The sequence below is a fragment of the Danio aesculapii genome, chromosome 21 (assembly GCF_903798145.1).
Source record: "Danio aesculapii chromosome 21, fDanAes4.1, whole genome shotgun sequence".
Lineage (NCBI taxonomy): Eukaryota > Metazoa > Chordata > Actinopteri > Cypriniformes > Danionidae > Danio > Danio aesculapii.
This window is the reverse complement of record NC_079455.1, coordinates 38,965,708-38,983,764: the sequence shown is the minus strand read 5'-3', so window position 1 is coordinate 38,983,764 and position 18,057 is coordinate 38,965,708. Positions and strand designations below refer to the sequence as shown.

Here is an 18,057-nt window from a genome sequence, read left to right as displayed (position 1 = left end):
GTGTTTAAGAACGCCATCATCAGTGATTAAATGTTAAATTTAGTATCGTGACAAGTCTAATATAGTGAAAGAATCAGTTCATTAACCCGAGTTTGATAAATGGCATCTAAAATGTGCGTTTTGGAAAGAAAAGGTTAGCTAACTAGTGCCATTTTCCTTAGCTTAGCTGAAAATGAGGTCCAATATCCCCTTTTATTTTCACTATTTATTCAGAACGGACCTTTGAGTCACTCGTTAGGCAGCGAAAGTATAAATTTCTGTCGATTTCTCTTCGCTGATAAGATATACAGCCAGGTACACAACGTTCTTGTGTGACTCAGGCGATACTTCCGGGTTTCTTCCCACCGCCTCCATTTTTCTGTTTGAAATGGCAGCCGCGTGAAATCAGTCTATTTCACGATGCCCAGCGAGAGAATTCATGAATGGGAGTGAAGCAACGCAACTGACACATGTAGGTTACGTGACCATGACAAAATGGCAGATGTAGTACGTCCGAATTCCATTCATACTTCTCCCATTCATACTCTATAGAATGTACTTTTCTAACGGCCGAGTAGTACGTTCAAATTCAAATGCAGTACCTACTGAGTAGTAGGCGGTTTCGGACGCAACCCAGGAGTGTGTGTGTGAGCGCGCATTTGTAGGCTGGCCAGAAGTGTGTGCACATGTGTTTGCAGGCTGGTACAGGAGTGTGTGTGTGTGTGTGTGTGTGTGTGTTTGCAGGTTGGTCCAGGTGTGTTTGTAGGCTAGTTCAGGAGTGTGTGTGCACATTTGTAGGCTGGCCAGAAGTGTGTGTGCACATGTGTGTTTGTAGACTGGTCCAGGTGTGTGCGCGCTCATATGTTTGTTTGTGTGTGTTTTATAGGCTGGTCCAGGTGTGTGTATGGGTGCTTTCATCTCTGTAGTTCGCTTCATTTGGTCCGGACCAAGGGCAATAAATGATACATTGTCACATTTTCTGTCATCTTTGGGTCGTTTTCACACCACACTGATAGCTTTTGTCCGAACCAGTTGAAAAGAACCAAAAAGCAGTCATCCGACAAAATCCACATCACTCATTGGCCAGATGTTGTTGAACATATTTTCTGCTTTTCGATTGGTAAGAATTCACGTCCAGGAAAATGCCAATGGAACTCCTGCAAGTCGCTTTTGACTATGGAGGTACGACTGCGCTGGCTGATTGTATCCCTGCTCATAGTATACTATATAGTTTGGATACATTACTTTAGACAAACTATACATTTCAAGAATGAACTGCGGCTTTGGCTAGAAAACAATGTTTTAATGCATTGCAAATGGCGAAGGCGCATCGCACTCCACTTCAGGAGAAGGCGTGAATTAATTTAGCTAAACTGCGACATGATCATCTTCCGGAAATATTAACAACGATCCATTAGGTATTGTTTTTCCCCCTCTCTCTCTTTTGGTAAAGCGCTGTCAACAAATATTTTCCCTCCACATTCCATAATGCACAACGCACCGGCCTACGGCAGCTGGATTAGTCCAAAAATGCACAGTACTTTTTGTGGTTGGGTCTGTTTAAGTTTGGACCATATTCTCACCACAAATGAACCGCTCCAGGGTTCGTTTGAAAGCGTACTGAGACCACCTCTTCAAGGATGTCTCGGTACGCTTTTTTGGTCAGCTTTTGGTGCACATTCGAGTACGATTGCTACATTCACACCAGACCTATTGTTATCATATCGATCTAATGTGGCAATAAGATCGTAACTATACTGCGCATTTACACAGTGGCCATATTCATCTATGTAAACACACCAAAAACAACATTAACATTTTAGCAGACACTGTAAAAAGCTCATTCCCAGTCACTAGACTTTTCTGACAGGGTACTCAAGTGTCATCGAGTGTCAGAATGTTGTGGGACTGATATACAGGAGTTATTATTAGGGATTATAGATAGCGAAATTTTTCCTTTTTTTTTTTAAAAAGCATGACAGTAAAAGACGAACGCGATTATGAATATATTAAAACATGTGCTTGTTTGTTGTAAAAATTCGTAATGATGACAACAATACTAATTTGTGGATCTCCTTACTTCCGGGTGCAGCTATACTGCCGTTGTGGCTGGTGTATTCTGGGAAATTTTATTAGCTCTTGTTTTCAAGTGTGGTCCTGTAAAATCTCTGTTCGTAGGGCTATCTACCCCTTCCCCTTAGCCCTACGCCTTCAAGCTAATGAGAATTGGGACACCCCTACCCCTTCACGGGAACACGCAAAACGAGGTGTAGGGGTAAGAGGAAAGACTAAGGGGTAGAATTGGGATTTGGCCTTAAATTTGCTCAGAGAAAAGCTGTCAAACACTGTTTTCTTCTCTAAGTCAGTTTAATGGTGATGGGACTGATCGAATAGGCCCATTGATGGAAGGTTTGCGAAGAAATGTCGTGCTCCCTTGTAAAAGTATTTTGCAGGATTTTCAAAATACCGTATTTTATTGGGATACATTTGTGGCTGCTGTATTTTGTTGTTTATTTTGATACTTGTAAAACTGAGGTATTTGGTAATTTTAATTTAAAATACAATTCACTGTATTTTTGCCATCCCTGCGTGTGTGTGTGTGTGTGTGTGTGTGTGTGTGTGTGTTAGTTGTGTGTGTGTGTGTGTGTGTTTGCTTGCTTGCTTGCAGGTCCAGGTGTGTCTGTGTTTGTAGGTTGGTCCAGGAGTGCGTGTGTGTGCACATTTGTAGGCGGTCCAGAAGTGTGTGTGTGTGTTGATGTGTGTTTGTTGGCTGGTCCAGGAAGTTGTGAGTATGTGTGTGGGTTTGCATTTGCAAAATGCTCCAGGAGCATGTCTGTGTGTTTGCAGAATAGTCCAGAACTGTGTTTTTGTAGACTGGTCCAGGTGTGTGTGTGTGTGTGCATTTGTACGCCATTTCAAAAGTGTGCGTGTTTGTAGACTGGTCCAGGTGTGTGTTTGTTGGGTAGTCCAGGAGTGTTTTTGTGTGTATGTTTTTGTTTGTCTGGTCCAAGACTTTGTGTGTATGTGTGTATTTGCAGAATGGTTCAGGTGTATATGTGTGTGTGTGTGTGTGTCTATGTGTATGTGTGTGCATTTGTACGCCATTTCAAAAGTGTGTGTGTGTGTGTGTGTTTGTAGATTGGTCCAGGTGTGTGTGTGTGTGTGTGTGTGTGTGTGTGTATGTTTACTGGGTAGTTCAGGAGTGTGTTTGTGTGTATGTTTTTGTTTGTCTGGTCCAAGACTTTGTGTGTATGTGTGTATTTGCAGAATGGTTCAGGTGTATGTGTGTGTGTGTGTCTATGTGTATGTGTGTGCATTTGTACGCCATTTCAAAAGTGTGTGTGTGTGTGTTTGTAGATTGGTCCAGGTGTGTGTGTGTGTGTTTACTGGGTAGTTCAGGAGTGTGTTTGTGTGTATGTTTTTGTTTGTCTGGTCCAAGACTTTAAGTGTATGTGTATTTTTGCAGAATGATCCAGGTGTGTGTGTGTGTGTGTGTGTGTGTGTGTGTGTGTGTGTGTGTGTGTGTGTGTGTGTGTGTGTGTGTGTGTGTGTGTGTGTATGTGTGTGCATTTGTACACCATTTTAAAAGTGTGCGTGTGTGTGTTTGTAGACTGGTCCAGGTGTGTGTGTGTGTGTTTTTGTTGGGTAGTCCAGGAGTGTGTTTGTGTGTGTGTTTTTGTTTGTCTGGTCCAAGACTTCGTGTGTATATGTGTGTTTGCAGAATGGTCCAGGAGTTTGTGTGTACATACGTGTGTGTCTGAAGACTGGTCCAGGAGTATATGCCCCCCGCTGGCTCACACACACCCTGCACCACAGAGGCTGCATTCTTCACATTCCCTCAGTGGAGTCCCGTAACCCGAGGATGAGGTGGAGGGAAGAGACATCACTGCGCTCAGACCTGCTGTTCTGTCAAGACGTCATTCTGTACTCAAACCTACACTAAACACACACACACACACACACACACACACACATCACCTCACAGCACCTCTGACACACTGAAGTCAATGTGAAATCAAAATCAACTCTTTCCCAATGCTCTTAAGAAAAACTTGCTATTCATCATACACCCGTGCACTTCCACACACTGTTTAGCATTCTCTCTCTCTCTGTCTTTCCGGGTATGTAACACCAATTTTCATGATTCAATCATTCATAGGACAAAATTAATTCCCATATACTGATGAACTTATATGTTTATAACTTGCTTTCTATATCAAATATTCATTTATTCATTTTCTTTTCTGCTTAGTCCCTTTATTAATCAGGGGTCGCCACAGTGGAATGAACCGCCAAGTTATCAAGCATATGTTTTACACAGCGGATGCCCTTCCAGCTGCAACCCAGTACAGGGAAACACCCATACACTCATACATGTACACACTCATACACTATGGCCAATTTAGTTTATTCAATTCACCTATACCATAGCCAGATGGAATCTGCGGATGTTTTTTGCTATTTCTGCTGAAAATTTTGGTAAAAATATGCGGATTTCTACGGAATTATTTTGGGAGTATCATAACTAAAACCTTAATATATGAAATGAAAAAAATATCTTTTTAACTTTTATTTAATGTTTAAAATTCTGCGCACACAGATTCCGTGTGGGCCTAGCGCATGTCTTTGGACTGTGGGGGAAACCGGAGCACCCGAAGGAAACCCATGCCAACACGGGGACACTGACCCAGCCGGGACTTGAACCAGCGACCTTTTTACTGTGAGTTGACAGTGCTAACCACTGATCCACCTATATCAAATCTAGTTGAATATAAACTTCTTACTACTTTGTGAAGTTTATTTATAAACTAATTTCGAGAGGATCATGTGCTTCTGATTGCTTGCAGCTGGTCCTGCATTATTCAATTTATGATTCACCAATCAGACGATTCCTAAGCCACTATAAATACCCTTAGTTCCATATAACAGCCATCTTCGTTTGGAAGAATCCCCCCTTCCACCCCTACTCCTCCTCCTTTCTTAGATAGGTGGCACGGTGGCCCAGTGGTTAGCACTGTTGCCTCACAGCAAGAACGTCACTGGTTCTAGTCCTTACCAAGCCAGCTGACGTTTCTGTGCGGAGTTTACACGTTCTCCCCGTGCTCAAGTGGGTTCCCCGGTTTCCTCCCACCATCTAAAAACATGCAACTTAAGTTAATTGAGTAATCCAAATCAGCCCCATAGACATGCTCCTAGTAAGTAGTTATCTCCTAAGAGCAATCACTATTAGTTCATTAGCTACTACAGCAGGGGAGTTCTCGAGATCTACCTGCATCTCGCCTTGCAACGGGAGGGAGCCCTGGGCTCGAGGATCTTATGAGCTCAGGGCTCTCTCCCGGGGACAGCATGCCAAACAAGCTTTATATACAATCATTAGTTAAGTGTGTACTCTTGAACCTAAAATAATTCGGATGAAAGCATCTGCACAGTGCAGACATGTCAATTTGAAATATTGTTTCAACTCAGCATTAAGTCACATGTCTGTGAAATAAGCCTGCTGTTTTTTACTGACTTTATTATGGCTTTATGTGTTCAGTTGGACCATTGGAGTAGTAATTAACAGTTTTAATTTGTTTTTTAATGTTTCAACTTAACTTTATTTTACATTTTATTAATATTGTTATGTGTATGTTTTTTTAATTTATGACTGTAGTCTCATTTAAATTTTTACTTTGGTTATAATTTAACGCAAATGAAAAATTACTTAATAAAAAAAGATAAATGATCAACGGTGTACAGTATTAATATATTGTTTAAATTTTAACCATAGTTAAAATGTAGCTAAAATACATGCTACAGCAAAATACTGTATTTAAATTATAGCTAAAATGGTTCAAATGTAGTTGATATAATTAAGTAAGAAAAAATATTCATTCATTCATTTTCCTTCGGCTCAGCAACCCATTACTGGGAAACATCCATACACGCTCATTCACACACATACACCACAGCCAATTTTAGCTTACCCAATTCACCTATACCACATGTATTTGGACTTGTGGGGGAAACCGGAGCACTTGGAGGAAACCCACGTGGGAGAACATGCAAACTCCACACAGAAACACCAACTGACCCAGCCGAGGCTCGAACCAGCAACCTTCTTGTTGTGATTCGACAGCTCTACCCACTGCGCCACCGCATCACCTAATTTAACTTCTTTTTAAATTTTATTGATATGGTTAAGTTTGCGTTTCTTTTTTATTTATGAATATAGTCTTATTTTAATGTTCACTTTGGTTATAATTTAACCCAAATGAAAAAAATACTTAATAAAAAAGATGAATGATCAACGATGCACATACAGTACAGTATTAATATATTGTTTATATTTTAACTAGCAAAATATTTAAATTATAGCTAAAATGGTTCAAACGTAGTTGATGAACCTGAGTAATAAAAAATATTCATTCATTCATTCATTTTCCTTAGGCTTAGTCCCTTTATTCATCCGGGGTCACCACAGTGGAATGAACCACCAACTTATCCAGCATATGTTTTACACAGCGGATGCCCTTCCAGCTGCAACCCAACATCCATACACAATCATTCACTCTCCTACACTATGGTCAATTAGCTTTGTCAATTCATCTATACCACATGTCTTTGGACTTGTGGGGGAAACCGGAACACACGGAGGAAACCCATGCCAACAAGGAGAGAACATGCAAACTCCAACTGACCCAGCCGGGACTTGAACCATTGACCTTGCTGTGAGGCGACAGTGCTAACCACTGAGCCACCGTGTCGCCCCTAATAAATATATATATTTGGTCATCATCATCATATCATAATGATGATAACCTTGTTTTATACACATCTAACCAAGGTTATCGTGCGTATAATCATACATTTTTAATATTTATTAATAATTTTACCAAATAGTAGCACAATACTGAGTTCATTGAAATACTGTATTATTGTGTGTGTATGTGTATATATATATATATATATATATATATATATATATATATATATATATATATATATATATATATATATATATATACTGAAAAAGCATTTCTGTCTTAATTTTTTTAGCTGATTCAAATTAACTTTTTTAGTCATGTCAACTTACATCAGTTCAAGTAACTAAATTTATTAAGTTAAACTTTATATAACTTAAAACATTTAGTTGAAACCTGCTGAATTTATTAAAATAAGTTAAAGCAACATAAAAATATTGTCATTACATTTTTTACAGCAGTGTAGGTTACCTAAAATAAATGATTATGCATGTATTTAAATACTTGACTGATTGATTGGTTGATTGATTATTTGTATATTTTTTGTTTTTCATGTAACCGGAACAGGATTACCTTTCCCTTTATACACCGGGATCAGTGTCAGTAGGTCATGACCCTCATGGCCTTGTGTGCTCCAGCTGTCGCAGACGTCAGGAGGTCCCCAATTCTTTCAGCCCTAAAATAGTTCGCAAACTTTAATTTTAGGAACAACTTGGAATAACCCTTGGCTCCCATTCACAGCACTGTTCCTGTGATAGAACGGTTCACATGCAAGGTAAAAAAGCAAGTTTATTCATATATTTTGTCATTCAAAGTGAATTAAATTAGTCCATCGCATAAAATATCTGATACTGATTATTTGTGCAATCATTAATTTGCATATATTTATTTATTTGGGGTGGTTCATTCCGCTGTGGTCCCCATGAATAAAGAGACTAAGCCAAAGGAAAATGAATAAATTAATTAATTTATTTGGGTAGACAGAGTCAGACAACACACAAATTAAGCGTTCAGCTTTATGATACCACACATGTGAAATGAAATACTATAGTAATTTATAAGGCATACTGCATTGTTTTTGAATCATACTATAGTAAAGTGCTTTAATCTGTTGTGGTGTGTTTGAAACACAGACACACCTGGACCAACCTGCAAACACGTGCACACACTTCTGGCCAGCCTACAATGGTAACACAACAATTATAGTAATATACAATAACCAAATTACCCGATACTGTAGTATACTACAACTATAGAGTATATTATACAACAATACCCCACTGTTTACTGTAGTAAAAACTAAAGTATACTACTATATTTATTATAGTTTATCAGTTCACTGTAGTTAATACTACAGTATGCTGTTGCATTTATTAATAAAATGTTATAATATATACTATTTAATACACTTTACTATAGTATAAAACTAAATTGCTATAGTATTTTGTAAATGTGGGAGACACATAAAGAAGTCTTTTTTCTGCAAGTTATTGTATTATTAATTTGTGGCCTAGTTTAACTTGAGGATTGCCCTTAAAGTTTTCGGACGCTTTACAAATAAAGCTTTCAACTTTGAGGCCACCCATGTATAATGAAATACTATAGTAATATAATAAACACTGCAGTGTTTTTGAACTATACTATAGTAAAGTGCTTTAATCGGTTTTGGTGATTCTGTAGTTGCTACTGTATATACTGTAAAACCCAACAGTTAACTTCATCAAATGAAGTGAGTTTAGTTAACTCAAAATTGACAAAGTTAATTCTACTCATTTGAAAAGAGTTTTGATCTCAGTGTTGAAGATAATGAGTTCATTAAATACCTCATTACTTCAACTTAAGTGGAGTAAGTTCACAGTACTCTTATAGATTAGTTTTTTAACTGGAATGGTTTGTCGATTTCCTCAAACAGTTTGAGTTGCCTTAACTTTTTTACAGTACTCAATTGGTTTGAGTTCTCATCATTTATTGAGTTCAACTGTGCTCAAATTGCTTCGTTTACTCAAATGTGTTAAGTTCACAGTACTCATTAGGATTAGTTTTTGAACTTACCTTAACTTATTAGGTTTTACAGTGTGTAGTAACACAAGAACTATAATAATATAACCAAATTAGCCAGCACTGTAGTATAATACAACTATAGGGTATATTATACAACAATACACCACTGTTTACTGTAGTAAAAACTAAAGTATACTACTATATTTATTATAGTTTATCAGTTCACTGTAATTAATACTAATGCTGTTGCATTCATTAACTAAATGTTATAATGTATACTATGTAATACACTTTACTATAGTATGGTTCAAAAACACTATAAATTGCTATAGTATTTTTCAAATGTGGGTAGACAAATAAAGAAGTGTTTTTTTTCTGCAAGTTATTGCATTATGAAGTTGTAGCCTCGTTTAGCTGGAGGATTGCCCTAAAAGTTTTCTGCCGCTACACCCTTTAAATTAGATGAGTCAAAAAAAGCTACTAAAAGAAGTCTGTGATGGACTTAAAACGTTCAGACGAGAGAGACAGAGAGAGAGAGAGAGAGAGAGAGAGAGAGAGAGAGAGAGAGAGAGTGAAATAAGTTCCAAACCGTAAACCTCCCGCCTACCTAAAGCTTAACCAACCAGAATCCGCGCATTCTCTGCGCTGCTCTCGGATTGGCCGCTCGCCTTCTGACTGACAGTCAGTGTGAATGAAGTTTTTTCCCAGTTTGGCTCCTCGAAGTTTCAGTGACGGGGGCATCACTGCAGCGCACTGAAGGGAAAGAAAGAAGAACAGAAGGGAAAAGAAAGAAGAGAGGTGCCCCATCCATCCATCCATCCATCTATCTATCCATCCACCGAATTTTCCCTGCAGGACTTCATGAACGTATGGCTGCATGAGAGGCTCTGAGCTCTCGCGCTTTCTCTCTCCGGGACTGTTGGGTTACTGGTGCGGTCCTGAAATCAAGCAGTTGTCATAATAATATATAAACCAAAACTCTTCGCGCGTCAGGACGGACGCAGGTGGTCATGGATACACCTATCAGATGGAAAGTAAAGCGGAGGTTTAAGGAGGTGCGGCTGTCGGTACTCCTAGTATTCCTGATGTTTGTCACCTCACGAGTCAGCGCAGGTAAGCGGCGAATCAGCTGTTCCCAAACTGTTAGTTTGTGCCGCGGGCCGAGAGCGCATTCCTCGGTCAGTCCGGTGTCCCGGGACTGGAACGGCCGGAGGAGGGGATGAAGGGGGGCCTTATAGTGTGATTCTCACATCCGAACTTACGTTTTTTGTGACTTTCGTTTTTTTAGGGAAGAGCGAATAACGGGACGTTTTCCCGTGCAAAGCTGCATTTACGTGAGGAAATCGTGAGGCATCTCTATTATGGCTTGCTGTAGCAACTCAGTTTATTCAGTTGGTGCAACACGCAACTATTCTTATGCAAATTACTAAATAAAGACGCAATGATTCCTCCTTGTGCTTGAAAAAGGTTCATATGATGGTTCTTAAACATTATAGGTGCTTTACTTTAGATGAATAAAGTCAGTGTGCAGTTTTCTAGGACTCGAGAATATAAAGTAGCCTATCTGCTAACTTTTAGAATGTATTCTGCATTCTTTAAAAAGAACGTGTTCCATTTAGAATCAGTGACACTCACAGGAGTTTTCGTTTTGAGGGGATAGTTGGGGTACACTCAAAAAATATTGTTTGCTCTTTGTTCAAACTTCTTATGTAAAATGAGCTGATTAAACAAAACAATTAAGTTGTCCCCCCCCCCCAAAAACTCAAGAATTGTGTTATGTTTAATCAACTTACATTTGTAAGAACTATTAAGTTAACTACTTCATGTTGTTCCAACACAAATCGTTTGTGTATCCAAGCATTAGGTGTATGATTGGATTAATATTATTTGTATAATTTGTAATTTCTCAATTATTCTCAATGCATGATGTATACTCAAATGGGAAAGTATGGGTGGATTCTAATATTCGGTGGACTAATATGATAGACTTTGTTTAATAACAATATTTTTTTTTTTAATACACAATAGAAGCTTTTTAAGTTCCATGTAACTCAGACACGTACAAATGCTTTATCAGAGCCCAGAAACCAACATGCTTATATGACAAAACTTCAGTTTCTTTGCTGAAGATGTAAGACTTCAAAGAACCACAGAAGGAGCGTTATCATTTTGACCTGTGTGTCATCAGGACCTCTTTTTGGTTTTCGATCTCTGCTGATGTGTGAACGTGAACCTGAGATTTGTAGACTTTGTGTTTCTGATGCTCTTTAAGGGATCTGGCAGAAAGTAGTTTTCCTCTAGCAGGCGCGCTGGCTGCAGAACGTAATTGGAAAAATATGCAAGATGAGAAACACACCAGGAGAAAGAGAGAGAGAGGGCGAGTGAGCGAGACAGAGAGAAGTTTATGTTTTTCCATAGGCTCATAAAAACGAATTCTTCACTCTGGCTGTCCTTCTTAACAGTGCTTTAGTTTGAAAATAACAGATCAATGTAAAGAAATGCAGGAAATGTGTTGGCTCCTGCATGGTCTGTAATGAAGAACATCAGTGGGTCAGGGTGGAGTCGCCGCCGCCGCCGTGTGTCTTCTTTTTTAGATAAGAGATGCTGTAGCTTTGAATTATATCCACCACTTATCGAAAGAATTATCCAGCATACCATAAGCATACATTTTTTTTCAAATCACATGCATGTCAACTATTTGTTCGAAGGTTTGTTTAATCCACTTTCAGATGCAATTTAAGTTATGACTTTCTATAGTTGGATCAGTTGTTTGACATCTGGTTTTAGTGTTCTGTCATTATAAAACTCAACATATCACACACACACACACTTGATGCAGGGTTTATTCGTTTGTGAATGTGTGGTTTGTACATTAATGACGGAGCCAAAGCAGACAGGATATGATCTCTGATTCTCATCCTCCTCGTTTCTCCAGCCTGTCCCAGGGAGTACCTCTGTCTGTCTCTTTCTTTCTCTCTCTCTCTCTCTCTCTCTCTCTCTCTTTCTCTTTCTCTCTTTCTTGGGCTGGAAGAGGGAGGGCGATAAAGAGCAGGAGGAGGAGGAGGGGGGGGGGGGGGGTTGGTTGGGGTTTGGAAATTCGGCTCTGCATGTGTGATTAGCTTCGTGTCTGGTCATGGTCGCTTTTGGCTGCTGCTCATTGATGGAATTATTGAGCTGTTTAATTTGAACAAGGACATTTGGGTTCAGGAACCTTTTAAGAACATGCATAGATATAGTATTGAATAAAAGTGTTTTTAATCTGACATTATATGCACAAAAAAAATCTGTAAATTACAATTTATTTTTATTGTGAGATTCTTGTTTTTATTTATGGTTTTGAATTGCATTATGGGACCTTGATCTTTCCCTTAACAGCTTTGGATGTTGAAAAGTTTCATGTTGACTTTTTTTTTGGATGCGTTGTAAATTAAAGTACAAAAACCTGGTAATAAACTGCCTGTACTTTTTTAGTTATTTTACAGATTTTCTTATATATTGTTTCAGACTACTAAAATGTCTGGACCAATCCGTTGAATTTAAGCCTTCATAAATATTTAATTGAATTCATGTTTATTTGTATAGCACTTTCACAATGTAGATTGTGTCAAAGCCGCTTAACATAGAAGTTCTAGTAAATTGAAACCGTGGCTGTCTAATTTTCCTTACCTTTTTTTTTAAGAATCCCCCTGTCCACCCCATTTCCCCCCTCTTTTTCCATTCTACACCAGAGGAGCTCTCAAAACCTACCTGATCTCGGACCCTTTTCTATATTAACTAGCCTGGAGGGAGGCCCCAGGCTCAAGGATCTCCAAGCTCAGGGCTTTCTGCCAAGACAGCATGCCAAACCTGCAGTTAGCATCAAGCATTAGCTAAGTGTGAACTCTTGAAAAGTCATTTTGTTAAAGTGCACTGTTGAATTTTCAACATCAAAAGTTGACAGAGGAGAAATGAAGCAATTCATAATCATAAATGCAAAGAAAAATACCAGTGAATCATGACATACAGAACATATTAAATAACAGATATTTTTACAGTGTACACTACTGGTCAAAATTTTGGGGTCATTTTTTTTTTTTTATGTTTTTTTTTTTAAGAAAATTATTCTGTTAATTAAAGTCAATGAAATGTTAATAAAAAAAATGTTAAATATTTATTAAATTTTTAAATAACTGTTTTCTTATTGTATGTCATTTCAAATGAAATTATTACTCCAGAAATTATTGCTTTAATTACTATAACCATTAATAATAATGCAATTATTATTATTAATAATGATTAATATTAAAGTGATTTCTGAGGGATCACGTGACTCAGAAGACTGGAGTAATGAAGCTGAAAATCCATCATTAAAAGCACTGGAATAAATAATTAAATAAAATTAAAAAATACTTTTGAACGGTTATTTTATAGTGCAATAACATTTCCCAATTTTACAAGGTGTTCTGTATTTTTGATGAAATAAATGCAACCTTGGTGAGCTGGAGAAGCTCATTTTAAAACATTTAAAAATCCTTATAACCCCAAACCTTTGACCAGTAGTGTGTGTTCGACAAACTTTGTACTCTCGAGTTCTTTAGGAGCTTTATTGGAGCCAGAAAGCAAACACTGATATAATGAAATGTTAAATAAAAAAATAGTTAAATATTTATTAAATTTTTAAATAACTGTTTTCTTATTGTATGTAATTTCAAATGAAAGTATTACTCCAGTCATTATTGCTTTAATTACTATTACCATTAATAATAATGGAATTATCAATAATGATGATTAATATTAAAGTGATTTCTGAGGGATCACGTGACTCTGAACACTGGAGTAATGAAGCTGAAAATCCATCATTAAAAGCACTGGAATAAATAAATTAAATTATAAAAAACTTTTGAACGGTTATTTTATAGTGCAATAACATTTTCCAATTTTACAAGGTGTACTGTATTTCATTAAATAAACGCAACCTTGGTGAGCAGGAGAAGCTTATTTTAAAACATTTAAAAATCCTAATGACCACAAACTTTTGACCTGTAGTGTGTGTTCGACAAACTTTGTACTCTCGAGTTCTTTAGGAGCTTTATTGGAGCCAGAAAGCAAACACTGATATAATGAAATGTTAAATAAAAAAATAGTTAAATATTTATAAAAATTTTAAATAACTGTTTTCTTATTGTATGTAATTTCAAATGAAATCATTACTCCAGTCATTATTGCTTTAATTACTATAACCATTAATAATAATGGTATTATCAATAATGATGATTAATATTAAAGTGATTTCTGAGGGATCACGTGACTCTGAACACTGGAGTAATGAAGCTGAAAATCCATCATTAAAAGCACTGGAATAAATAATTAAATAAAATTAAAAAATACTTTTGAACGGTTATTTTATAGTGCAATAACATTTCCCAATTTTACAAGGTGTACTGTATTTTTGATGAAATAAATGCAACCTTGGTGAGCAGGACAAGCTTATTTTAAAACCAGTAGTCTTTGACCAGTAGTGTATGTTCAACAAACTTTGTACTCTCGAGTTCTTTAGGAGCTTTATTGGAGCCAGAAAGCAAACACTGATATAAAGAACTAATAAATAAACATGTATAACTATGGAAAACTTGAAGGAACTGGGAATGTTCAGCTCTGAAAATTGCTCTTTGTAAACAATGTAATCATGAACATCTGGGAAAATCTTGTAAAGGCTTTGGTCAAAAGTCATGCAAACTGTGTCTACAGCCAAAAGTGTAACTCAGAGTTCTTATAGTAACTTAAACTAAAGATAAGACCATGAAACTACTTTAAAATACTTGTCACTGGAAAGAAAACAAATGTTAAATATTCAACATACTTGATCTATTTTAGTTTACAAGAAAATATCTCATTTTTACTTAAAGTTAAACAAATGTATGTATTGGGTGGCATGGTGGCTCAGTAGTTAGCACTGTCGCCTCACAGCAAAACTGACTGGGTCAGTTGGCATTTCTGTGCGGAGTTTGCTTGTTCTCCCCATGTTGGTGTGGGTTTCCTCCGGGTGCTCCAGTTTCCCTCACAGTCCAAACACATGTGCTATATGGGGAATTGGGTAAACTAAATTGACCGTAGTGTATGAGTGTGTGAATAAGTGTGTATGGATGTTTCCCAGTACTGGGTTGCAGCTGGAAGGGCATCTGCTGTGTAAAACATGCTGGATAAGTTGGCGGTTCATTCCCTAATGAATAATAAAGGGACTAAGCCAAAGGAAAATGAATGAATGAAGGAATGAATGAAGGAATGAATGAATGAATAAATGAATAGATTAAATAAATGTATTAAAATTATATAAACGTATAACAAAACGAGGAAAATGACAAAAATGCTCAATTCAAAGGTTTTATAGAATGATATTGCAAACAGCAAGTGTACAAACGGCTAATTTAAAACATTAATAAAAGCTATACAATAGGCATATTAGGTATATAATATTAGGTGTATAATACCTAATAGCTGCTTGATACTAAGATAACGCTGTGCTTGAACTAAATGCTCAGCGGTGAAAGCTTGTCTACTTAATCATGTTTGCTTGCATGAGTCAATGCTAAGTTAATTGGAGTGATTCATTGACTTGATTGACTGTTTATATATTAAGAACATCTGTCACAGAGTAAAGTTATGCTAGAATGAGTCACACTTGAATTCACTTATCTTGTGTCCTCCACAGTTTATAATATTCTCCGCTATTTTCTAAATACAGCTGCGTCCCCTATGTACTTGGTTTTTATGTTTCCAGTTTTTATAATACAGAAAATATGGTCCAAAAATGTACTTTACTAATGGGATAGTTCATCCCAAAATTAAAATTGCTTGCAGGTCGCAGGTTCGAGGCCCACCTGGCATTTCTGTGTGGAGTTTGCATGTTCTCCCTGTATTGGTTTCCCCCACAGTCCAAAAACATGCGCTATAGGTGAATTGGATGAACTAAATTGGCCGTAGTGTATGAGTGTGTGTGTGTAAATGAGTGTGTATGGGTGTTTTCCAGTACTGGGTTGTGGCTGGAAGGGCGTCCGCTGCTTAAAACACATGCCGGAATAGTTGGCGGTTCATTCCGCTGTGGTTACCCCTGATGAATAAAAGGACTAAGCCGAAGGAAAATGAACGAATGAACCTTTGAGTTTCTTTCTTCTTTTAAACAGAAAAGAAGATATTTTGAAGAATGCTGATTGCTGTCACCCATTGACCTCCATAGTAGGACAGAAAGTACTATGGAAGTCATAGCTAGTGTATCAGCATTCTTCAAAATATCTTCTTTTTCAGAAGAATGCACTCAAATTGGATGTGATCAAGTGAAGGGTGAGCAAATGATGACAGAATGAACTGACCCAATAAATCTGTAAGCAGTACTCACTGCTTCCATGGCACTAATCTAACCATGATGTCATGCAGTGGGCGGGGCTAACCAAATAAGGCATGACATGCTGCCTCAGCAGAATTTATGATGGATCCAGCAGTGCATTGTGGGATTACAGCAATTACGTCAGAGCAGACAGAAGCTTGTAAAGGCAAAAAATGGCCGACGGGGATGTTTCCGCACTTCCTGCGCAGGGCTGTTCTGCTTTATTACTCACACCAGTGCTGTTTTATGAGGGTTTTACGAACACATTCAGTGAACTGACCTCGCTTATTCAGCCTGCTGGGTGTGCTTCACTTTTGAGAGTTAAACCAATGCTTTTTACCAAATGGCATGTTGTAACGCTTGTTTATTGCCCACGTGTGTTGTCTCTGGTTCTGGTTACTCTTGTTGTTGTCTTCTGGAGACCCCTAAAGCCTTCACAGGAGAAACTCTGAAGCCAAACTTTCACACCCTTGGAGCCTTTCGAAATTGTTTCGTGGGTAACGAGAACAAGCTGTCCATTTCGGCTGTCCCGACTCTTCATTCAGGGTTTGATTCAGTGGGAAGAGGAATATTAACATCGTGCAGAAATCAGATTTGTGTTTCCTTTGGCTCGATGGGTCCTATTAACAGAACAAGCAGTTGTCTCCCTACTACAGCTATTAAAAGTGTACCAGTCCAGTTCCAGCAGGATGAGAATGAAGGGTTTCCTTACTAATCGAACTCCTTCACTGTCCTGGATTATATTTAAGATTAAGAGTTGTGCGTTTTAAATTAACACATTTTGAAAATGTCGTTGCCTGCTGAGTCTGGTTTCATTCATTCATTCATTCATTCATTCATTCATTCATTCATTCATTCTCTTTTCGGCTCAGTCCCTTTATTAATCAGGGGTCACCAGAGCGAAATGAAGCGCCAACTTATCCAGCATATGTTTTACACAGCTGCAACCCAACACTAGGAAACACCCATACACATTCTTTCACACTTAAACACTTCGGTCAATTTAGTTTATTCAATTCCCCTATAGCGCATGTGTTTGGACTGTGGGGGAAACCGGAGCGCTATGAGGAAACCCACACCAACACGGGGTGAACATCCACACAGAAGTGCCACCTGACCCATCCGGGGCTCGAACCAGCGTTCTTTCAGCTGTGAGGCGATTGTGCTACCCATTGCTCCACTGTGATGCCCCAGTCTGATTTCCTATGTAGTAAATTCGTTTTTTTCTAAACAATATGAAAGATTAAGAGGCAACATCCCTAAAATATGGTATGCACTAAAGTTTAGTGTGCATATGTTCGTGTGTCTTACATAGCATACACCTTACAAGATTTGTGTATCTCAAATCTCAAATAATATGCTAAAAACAGGATGTAGTCATAGTATTCAATTAAGCATCTCATTCACATGCTGTTATGTAGCATAAAACATCAAGATTAGTGCATCTCAAATCAGAAAGTAAAAAAACAGTATGTCAGAATTGACTGGGTTTTAAAGGGATCTAGGGGATCTGCGTCAGTCTCATACTCTCTGTATTATATTTAGCATATTGCAAAGTGTGTGCAAAGTAAAGCATAAACTTTGTTGATAATAGTATGCAGAAAATGTGTCTGTATGTTAGCGGTTGCACCGACTAGTCGACTAATCACGTGGTTTCCCAGTACTGGGTTGTGGCTGGAAGGGCGTCCGCTGCGTAAAACATATGCCGGAATAGTTAGCGGTTCATTCCGCTGTGGTGACCCCTGATGAATAAAGGGACTAAGCTGAATAAATGAATGAATGAACCTTTATGAGTTTCTTTCTTCTTTTAAACAGAAAAGAAGATATTTTGAAGAATGCTGATTGCTGTCACTCATTGACCTCCATAGTAGGACAAAAATACTATGTAGTCATAGTATTCAATTAAGCATCTCATTCACATGCTGTTATGTAGCATAAAACATCAAGATTAGTGCATCTCAAATCAGAATTTAA

At 37.8% G+C, this 18,057-nt stretch overlaps 1 protein-coding gene across 1 annotated transcript in view; it reads left to right on the top strand.

The window, feature by feature from the left end:
- Window positions 1-9,429: 9,429 nt before the first annotated feature.
- Window positions 9,430-18,057, top strand: part of col5a1 (procollagen, type V, alpha 1) — a 184,018-nt gene continuing 175,390 nt past the window's right edge. Inside the window, 1 exon segment of the mRNA XM_056445871.1 lies at window positions 9,430-9,836. Within this exon segment, the coding sequence (XP_056301846.1) occupies window positions 9,734-9,836 (103 nt within the window). The 5' untranslated portion in view covers window positions 9,430-9,733.